Here is a 9,729-nt window from a genome sequence, read left to right on the forward strand (position 1 = left end):
AATAGACAGCGCGAGCCAACGAGCCAGAATTCATGCTAGTTATTAAGCCTTTCGTGCGAACTAGGAAGTTTGCATCGCTTCCTCCTATAGGCGCGCATTAATCATTTTCAAGGCTCAGAATTATATATTTAGGAGCGGACCGTAATAATATGGCTGTTTAATAGATCTTGACGTTGTAGGCACGCAATTTACCTGCGCATAATCATTATACACAGTAAGGGTAATGAGAGGAACATTTGAGGAAATGTTTCTTTAGCACTCGTATATGGCTTGAATATGTGTGTTTTCTCTCCATTCGCCTTCCATCGGGTTAGTGCCTACGATCTAATTGAACATATCCCTGAGTGAGATTCATTAGCATAATATGTTTCAACACCCGCATTAAACGCAGAAATTGCCTATTGCACTTTCAAATCAGCGGCGGACGCTGATATCAACGCAGGCGTACCTTCCGGGCTCACATCTTCATTTACAGACTCAAGAAGTTAAGACGTCCATTGGCTGATGGCGTCACGAATTGAAACGGTGGCTATAAGGGAAAGAATTTAAAGCCTGCAATTAGTGAGATTTTGGGAGAACGAACGTTAGAAAGGAAAGGCCTCAATTTACAAACGAACAGCGAAACCAACCTCAAGCTTCTGATAAAGAAGCAATGATTGCTTTAAAAGGCAGCTTCGGTCAGCAATTGACCAGACAAATTTTCTAATTGCTTCTCCCATGTGACCGCGGGCTTTTTCTCCGTATTAAGAGAACAGAAAGTAGGTATCAGAGTCGCCCCTCACTCAAGCCTAAAAAAACTAGCAGGTATGAAATAACCACATTTAAAGCACACTGCCAGTCGCATATTAGTTTCAGCACTTCATTCAGAGCTGAAACCAATTCATTCATAAGCACCAACCAAACTCCGAAGCCTGCGCTACAGTTCTCACTACCGAGAAAAAAAAAACTCGCGCAGACAAAACATAAAAAGTAAAAATAAAGCGGTAAGTTCAAGAATTAGAAAGGTGCCTTTGTCAGGCACGAAGAAAATACAGAAGGGGAAAAAATTGTGGGGATTTAAGCATGGCTTGAACCTAGTTATAGAGCGAAAGTTGTGTGTTGAAACGAATTTTTCTGCGGACACCTGGATTTAATGCGCCGCCGTCAAAACGTTCGAACGAGCCTTCTGTCCTAGCTAGCAACTCGCTGTTGTCGCTCGCCTTCATTAACCACCGAGTGTCTCCTTCTTTTTCTTCCCCTCCTTTTTCTTCTTCTGCTTTCCTCCTTCTTCTTCTTCTTTTCCTTTTTCTTCTTCTTTTTCTTCTTTTTTTTCTTCTTCTCTTTCTTCGTTTTCTTCTTCTTCTTTTTCTTCTTCTTTTTCTCCTTTCCCTTCTTCTTTTTCTTCTTTTTCTTTTTCTTTTCCTTTTTCTTTTCCTTTTTCTTCTTTTTCTTCTTCTTTTCTTTTTCCTTTTTTTCTTCTTCTTTTCCTTTTCCTTCTTTTTCTTCTTCTTTTCCTTTTTCTTCTTTCTCTTTCTTCTTCTTTTTCTTTTTCTTCTTTTCCTTCTTCTTCTTTTTCTTCTTCTTTTTCTTCTTCTTCTTTTTCTTAACTCCTGGCCCAACTTTTGGTCTATACCGCGTGACAGTTGCTAGGCACGGTGCCACGGTACCCCGCCGACGGCTTGAAAACCTAGCGCAGTGTAGCTTTCGCTAAAAAAAGTGGCAGTCGCAAACGACCTATTTTCTGCATCGGGAATATATACACATATATATATATATATATATATATATATATATATATATATATATATATATATATATATATATATATATATATATAATTTGTTTGACTAATATTGGTACTAATGGTATGAAATGTCATCTAAATACGCAGGTCAAAGTGATTCTTGTCAAAAAGATATTAGCGACTTGCCCATGTCGGGGACCACTTTCAACTCCAGCAACGCAACACTATTTAGTGGGACGCCGTGTGGGCATGGGTTGAACTGTGGCAAAGAAAGTAACCAGACACGCTAGTACAAGACACCTCTTTTGAAAATGCTCGTCAGAAACTTGCAGTGGTTGTTAGAAGTTCCCCTTATACTTTTCGATAGTAATACTGACTGAATTCTACCTTTCATATACAAACGCCGTACATATTGCACGAAACAGCTGTTAGTTTTATTTATCGGCGACACATCGGCAAAGTTAAAATTGTATTTTAGAATAACTGTCTAAACTACATAGCCTGAGATCTGTTCCTTATATTACTTACCATCGCGTTTCGATGATGACATCTGCGTGGTGGCTCTGTTAGACGACAGTTACGACGACACTGAGTGTGGCTGCAACTGTTGAAAAGCACTATACATTTTCGCGCCTTTGAGTTCATTCATTGGGGAGGTCATGCTGAGTCCTTAGAAAACGGTCGGATCTCAACACGCCCTAAGCATTTCCCCCCTTCACCGGAAAACGAGTTTCTTCGTTTACTCGGACGGCTTTCGCTTCCCCCTCGCTCTATTCCCGATGCAGAAAATAGGTCGTATATAGGTGTATATATATATATATATATATATATATATATATATATATATATATATATATATATATATATATATATATATATCCCCAAATTTCGCAGGCCTCAGATTTCAAGGCTTTCCGGTATTGGAAGCGTTTACACGGCTCAAGCAGAAAGACATTTACCGGTTAGCACTGCGCTGCTTGTTATTTCCGAAATTGCGAAAAGCATCGGCCGACAAGTTAATCGCGTGTGAAAACAAAAGACAAATCTGTCCGAGAGATGACGATGTTCAGCCCACACAACGTCGGAGGCTTTCTTCAGGCAGCGCGTAAAGTTCAGCTCGGACAGCTTGTGTAGGTGTTTGCGCTGCAAAATATCAAAACGTGCAAAAGATCTAGCCAGAACTGAAATTGCTTCTTAGCTTAGCAATGGAACTGACCCGTTTAGCAACTGAAAAGTGATTAATACGGGCATTCCCAGTTGTTTCAGGAAGAGAAATGTCGCTGTACGGGTTTCCCCCTTTTAACCCTACCAACGCTCACGGAAAATATAGGGGGGAAAACAGCCACGCACAGCTCTGCTGAATAATGTCGTGCGAAATGTCAAAGTTAGTTAGGTCGACGGATGTAAGCTATTTGTGACACCGCTTCACTAGGGCCCATTAAGTGGTGCCGAAAGGGTGCCTCCAAGCAGGATACACCCTAAACTTCCACATTTCAATAGAACATTCATTGACAAAAACTACAGAGTGACGACTTCCTAATAAGGCAGTTAGGGCAACTTTCCGGCCTACATTACGTAGATAAATCCTTCTCTGAGAGTTATCTAGCGTTCAACTCCCCAGAAATAAAGCTGTTGTCATAACCCGCATGAAGTTTTAGTGCGGAAACAATGCTTCATTGAGTCAACCAGGAAAAAAAATACAGGAGACATGCGTGAAGCCTCGACCTTTGATCTTTGAAGATGATTTGGCATGGGGTTCTTGGTAGGTGGCAGTTGACAAATGGAGTGGCCTGGAACTGATTGGTCAAAGATTTCTGTGATGTCACAAGACCACATCGCATGGCCGAAATGATATGCGCTGCGAACTTGTGCTTCGCAATTGAGATGGGAGAGCTGAGATCGGAAACCAGCCTTTGACCTCTTGGATGCATGGTAAATAAGCCGTCTGTAGGCCACGCAGACACGTTTGTGCCTCGTAGCCTATTTCGCTCTTGTTAACTTGAGCAACATACATCATGGTTCTTTTGCTCGAACGTGGCTCTGCCAGATGGTATTCGGCAGTTGACATCGCCAAGCACTGATTGGTCGGCAGTTTTTGTGGCTTCGCCTGTCTTAAAGTTCTGTTGTTTCTTACATCGAACGTATGACGTCGGTAGTGACGTATGTGGTACGTGCTTTAATTGTATAAACTCGCGTGATGACCGAGGTGAAGTCGGCTATGAAATGGATAGTAAGCATGGTCGTTCGCGCGGCAACTGTGCGCCGCGTCAAGCTGCGTAAATAACAGCGGAGGAAAAGATAGCGACTTCATCTATATCTACCATCAACCAAAATAAATTGCGCCAATTTACTGCATTCGCACGTTTTAATTTAGGGAGGTTAAACATCTGTAATTTCTTTCAGTGCCTATTCCTACCTCACGCATTTTGCACGTGTCACTAAACGTATACTTCGAAACTTCTGGTTCATTTCGTCGAATACATAATTTAGATTGCTGTTAGGCGCGAATTTTTTAAGCCTGGGGTTCGAAGAGACACTCCGGTGAGGACCGAGATAGCGCCTTAAGGTGCCATCATACATATATATAGTGGCCTTATGACAAGTCACATATCTAGCATCACCCATCTATCAATTTATACCACTCACGAGTGGCATAAACGCATTTTGTTCTATCTTAAAAATAAACGCAAATCTGCTATTGTCGTTGGCTACCTAGCTAGGAGTTTCGGCTGTGCAGTCTTTTAAAGCCGCGATACCATGCACAGCAAGATTAAAGAAACTCAAGAGACGGAACAACACAGAAGGTGTAGACAGCCGAAAACAAAATGATGAGCAAGTCATTAATAGGCGCATTTACTGAATAACGTTGCGCTGTTCACTGCATTGAGGCCCCTATAAGCCATGCCCGCAACAGCGTTGCGGGCGGTTCCTAAAAACGCTGGCGGACCGCTGTGGCGCCCAGGTGGCGCTTGCCTCCGCGGCCAGCGCAAAGCAATAAAGTGATGGCAGGATCAAGCCACCTCCACGGTAGCTGCGATGGACAGAAAAAAAAAAATTAAAATGTGAATAATTTACAGGAGATAAACTGGATTGATGCGTAAGAGATGCGGCAGCATTTTTCTTAACATGCCAGTCTATTCCAATTCTGACTGCAATCTAATGCAATGTCAAATTATAGCTTTATTTCAAATACGATTCTATTCATATTTCATTTATAATCATAATAGCTTCTCTTCTACACATCTGAGACCCCCCCCCCCCCCCCCCCCCCCCCATTAAGAGCACGGCTTCACAAAGACTCACATTATGGCGACGTGATTTCGTATTCCAGGCAAACTGCTAATGCCATCGCGTAAAACCTTTCTCTGTAGCTGTGCGATTATGTTGGCAACTGACGATGGCGGAGAGATTTTCACACGGTAGCGCGACTTACCTGTAAGATAAGAGCCCGGCCCTGTCTAGCCGAGATTCATTAACTAAAGAACGCTTCAAGTTCCTATACCGCAGTTTCCAATCGTTTGAATTCTGCACACGTGAGTTTCTTCAGCGACACTTGTACCAAGTCTTGATACGAAGACGGAGAAGGGGGTTAATTCACATGATGAGAGTTGTCGTTTTCCTATAATTATTATTCAGTCAATTAGGAATAAAAGAAACATGCTTAGCAAGTGCACAACTGAGAAAACGCGCTCTAAGGACAACGTATGAACATAATGCTATAAATTTGCAATGAAGCTTGTTTTTTTTTTTTTGTTTTTTTTTTTGGGGGGGGGGGGGGCATTGTGAATGAAAACTATAGCTATCCCTTAAGGGTTCTCTTTATTAAAAAGCGAGAGGGTGGTGCTGCTCATAATTTACCTAATTTCGACACCCTAAGCTTTTTTACCGTGAAAGAAAACCTCAGTGAACCGGCGCTTTGGCATTCAGTCTCACTGGAAAACCTCAGCTTCGAAGTAGAAGCACAATGCTTCAGCCACGGAACCACATCTTAATATTCAGATGGAGGTTGTTTTCAAACTTTCGCGCGGTAAACTAGGTATGCTTGTAACTCTCGCACCGTGCACTACCTTCAATCCTTACCTCTTCTACGCAGCAGCATGTAATCAGTCTCGGTCCTCTCGGTTCCTTGAGGCAGCCGACGAAGCTGACCAGTCCAGATTGGCGGTATCTGGTAAAAGTGAGGTCTCGGACTCTGACTCCTCGAAGGAGAAAAACGAAGAACGCTCGTCGTCATCGCTGCCGGTATCTGCGCGCACACGTAAGCTCTCAGACATTGAAGATGTGATACACAATATCTCTATAGTTCCTTATCTTAAAAGTTGTACAAGCATAAAATAAATTTCTCTCTAAGAGCATTTCACTATTTAAACTATTTCGTTAAAAATAGCCGTAACATATAAAAACCCGTGCAGTGCGCGGCGTCTCTGGCCCTAAAATGCTACACTGCAGTAGGAATTGGAAGCGCAAGCAGCTTTCAACAAAACTTTTCCTCTGGGTGTTAAGTTTGATTCAATTGTCTAGACAGATTTTAAAACTTAAACACGGCAAAAAAGTGGCGTACTTACCGTCCTGGATGCAGGCGACCACCGCATCACCTGGCTGTATGGCACCAGGATTTGGTATTTGGCTGACGCCGCGCCCGCTATCGCATTTGGGTGGCACCCCGCCACTCGTATGAGGCGTGTTCTTCAGTTCATCGTCGCACTTCTCGAAGACCGCAACAGCGCCTGCGGTGTGTGGCATCAGCGCTCGGTGAGAGCCATCTTCACTTGGGTGCGGCGCTGAGAAATCTGACGCCAAGATCGAGGACCTCGAAGCACTTGCTTCTACTGCAACCGCACCGCCATGCGTTGAGTCATGTGCTCGAGACCGAGTAGCCGACGACTCGGAGGTTGAGCCGCTTGGCCTCTCTCGGATCCCAAGAAGCCCCCCGAAATTGCATGACCCGATCCTCGGGATGCTCAACGAAAGTGACGATGAGGACCCGGGCTGCAAGATAGCATTGTATATAGATTCGAAGCAGGGCCCCTCAATGATGCTGGCCGAGTGCTTCTCCTCTTGCGCACTCTTGGAGCTTTCAATCCTGGCGTGCGAAAGGGTGCTCACGCTGGGATCCAGGACAACACTGCAGCCGATCGAACTCGATGTCACGGCATCCACACGGCTCGCCAGCGTCGAAGTGCCCGACATCAGCAAGCCCTCCGCAGAAGGAAGCCCGATGGTTTTCGAGGTCGACTCCGGCGTGGCGACAGCTGCCGAATGCATTTGAACGGACGCCAGGAGCTCGCGCTTGGGAGCGTCCCACAAAGGCCAGGTGGGCGTCAACCGGCTCTCGCCTGTCAACTCGGAGGTCAGGCTGGGAATAAAGTGCTCCGTGCTGTCCTCGGTCACGCCTATCTGACCCGGGCTCTTGACGAGCTCGGCCGTGTCACCGCTGCACACGTTTTCGGTCACAAGCTCGGAGACCTTGGGCCCCCCAGCTTCTTGCTGTGGGTCATGTAACTCGATTTCGTAGAAGGTTTTGGCAATCGTTTCCGCAGGCAGCTCGCCACTAGAATTCCAAGTATTGTAGAGTACGGTGGCAAGTGCATCTGACGATGTCACTGCGGACAGAGGTCTTGAGTGGGCCCTAGGAGACGACTGCTGTGACTCTTGACCCGATGACGTCAATGGCAGTTGCTGTTCGCGACCATAATCAACAGTGCACACCGAAGCTAGCGTACCTGTGCAAGGAGACAAGGCACGGGTGAGCACCGGTGCTATCTCCATTTCCTCTCGAACCGCTACTGTACGGGCCTCACCAGCGGCTAGGCAGAATTCCGGTGAAGTGAGGGTGTGGGCAGCATCCCTGTCGGTGGTGTGTGCTAGTTCGATCTGCTGGGAGATATACTGCGTCTCGTCAAGTGGAGGTAGCGTGGCTATCGAGGCGGAAAGTGGACGTGGTGACGTGGTCGAACGTTCGTGAAGGTAGTGCTTGTTGCCCATCATGATAACCTGGATGATGTCGCCCCAACGCCGTTCCTTGGCTGCGAATCGACCCACACGCTGACGTTCACCAGTGTTGGGGTGTTTGGGCAGTCGTGGACTTCTAGCTTCCCTACTGCCACGCAGCTTTGCCTGATCCGATATACGTAGGCGCCGAGATGAACACGCAGATCTGTCTTCAGCCGGGGTTGTTCGTTCTGACGATAGCGTCGAATACCCTTTCGACTGCTGCTCGCCTTCCTGATGATGTGGCAGTGGCTCTCGTTGGCTATATTGAAGACGCTGCAGTTGACGGGAGCCGGGCTTTACTAAAAGATTAGCAGCTGCCGTTCTCGACTTTCCATCTCCCGTTTCTTGAAACGGGGCAGCCAGTTCTTCAAATGTGTGCAAGCTTGCCAAATCTGTCTCTCGGTGCACAATGCTGGCGTTCGACTCTGAAGACAAAAAAGACAATGTGGTCGACGCTGAGGGTGGCAATGGTGCTTCATCCGACGGAACAAATGGGTGACTCACAAGCGTCTCCTTTGAAATTACTTCCCGTGAAGACTGTAAGGTCGGCTCAGTGTTATGCGGCGTCAGTTCCTTGGGACCTCTCCACTCGACGATACTTCTGTCTGCTCCCACGTGTTGGACTTGCGCGCTGACTGGTGTCATGATCTGTCTGCTAACGTGTTGTCCGTGTACGTCTTGCAGAAGGGTTATTGGAGATGGTGCATTATTTTCATTTTTTTCATCGTCGTTTCCGACCTCATTGATATAGTTTCTCTCTACGGTGCGTCCTGAATATTCGATGAACTCGTCATCCCTGCTTTTTTTATCGTCTTGTCGATAGCCGTGCGTAGATTTCTCGGCCGCAGTGTCACTGTTCGCGCGTTGTTCCTCATCCCCTGGAAAATAAATTTATTCGTAATAAAAATATGTCTCCTTGTGCAACGGCTTGCAAAAAACACAGAGCTTGACGAAAATTTTGTCGACGCAGTTTTTCGGGTAAGTGGCTTTATTTTCAAGCATATTTCAATTTATCAATTGTCTACGAATAACGTGAAAACATTTTCCCGGAAATAATTAGGATAAATTTCCACTTATGGTTCCCATAGAGAAACAGTCTTAAACAGCAGCAAGCTGCTCCCATTAACTGCTATTGCCATTTATAGGTGTTTTCAAAATCTCGCATACTGTATCCATTCCGCACATTGTCTTTCCACAGTTCGAGTTCTATGCAAACTTCTATTAGTCATGTTGTGCAAATGAGACTTGTTACACTATCCCTCAAGTCTAAAATAACGTCCACTGTTGCTTGTCCTCCGTTCAGTGCCAATTGGATAAACGCAGCTTACCAATAAAGTGTACATCGAGTAAAAGGGGAATATTAATGAGTCTGCATCCTTTGCTTCGTTATTAAATAGTACCTGAGACATATTCCTTAACAACATAGTTGGCTTCAATCCTAAAAAAAAATGTACAATATTTGCAAAAGTAGGGTGTGGAGGACGGACAGGTGAGAGGGCCTACCACTGTCAGTGTTTTACAAAACGCAAGTCTTTTTATAGCTCATTAGGCCTGCACTGGTAATGCACACGATTATCGACGTTATTCATATAAGAAGATGTACTGTGTGAACGACAAGGCACTGTAGCTGATACATGAATTGCGCGCAAAACCAATCCACTAAACTGGAGGACGCTGAACAAGCGAAGCGCCGCCTCACCTCCCTACATCTCCAGAATTTGCATTTCGCCTGCGTTAGTAGCATATAGTTCGATCAGCGCCTTACACTGGCGTGAACAGATGGTGGCCGTTCCTAGCCCTACGGGGTTGGGACGATAGGTCAACGCCGCTTGCGGCGGGGGCTAGCCAGCCACCGAATTGTTATCTGTTGTAGGCCGTCATTGCACGCGCCACTGCTTCGGTGGTGGACGACGGCTGTTGTTGCGGCGCGCGTCATTCTCTCCCTCTTCTTCTTTTTTTCTTTCTTGTCTACTTTCTCTTCTGTCCGCACGAGGCAGCGGAGGTGGCTCAGC

General features: G+C 45.6%; 1 protein-coding gene across 2 annotated transcripts; it reads right to left on the reverse strand.

Moving 5' to 3' along the window:
• Positions 1-4,575: 4,575 nt before the first annotated feature.
• Positions 4,576-8,591, reverse strand: LOC146191426 (uncharacterized). 2 transcript variants are annotated; one of them, XM_084599944.1, is made up of 4 exons: positions 7,525-8,591; positions 6,289-7,446; positions 5,804-5,969; positions 4,576-4,754 (listed from the first exon to the last, which is right to left on the reverse strand). In XM_084599944.1, exons 1-3 carry the CDS (start codon positions 8,360-8,362, stop codon positions 5,827-5,829), a joined length of 2,139 nt encoding a protein of 712 aa, XP_084456070.1. In that variant the 5' UTR covers positions 8,363-8,591; the 3' UTR covers positions 4,576-4,754; positions 5,804-5,826. The 2 variants fall into 2 exon arrangements, with proteins under 2 accessions (XP_084456070.1, XP_084456069.1); XM_084599943.1 differs by having other exon boundaries at positions 6,289-8,591.
• Positions 8,592-9,729: the final 1,138 nt, after the last annotated feature.

Source organism: Amblyomma maculatum, chromosome 4 (assembly GCF_055883805.1).
Source record: "Amblyomma maculatum isolate TAMU_Amacu chromosome 4, ASM5588380v1, whole genome shotgun sequence".
Lineage (NCBI taxonomy): Eukaryota > Metazoa > Arthropoda > Arachnida > Ixodida > Ixodidae > Amblyomma > Amblyomma maculatum.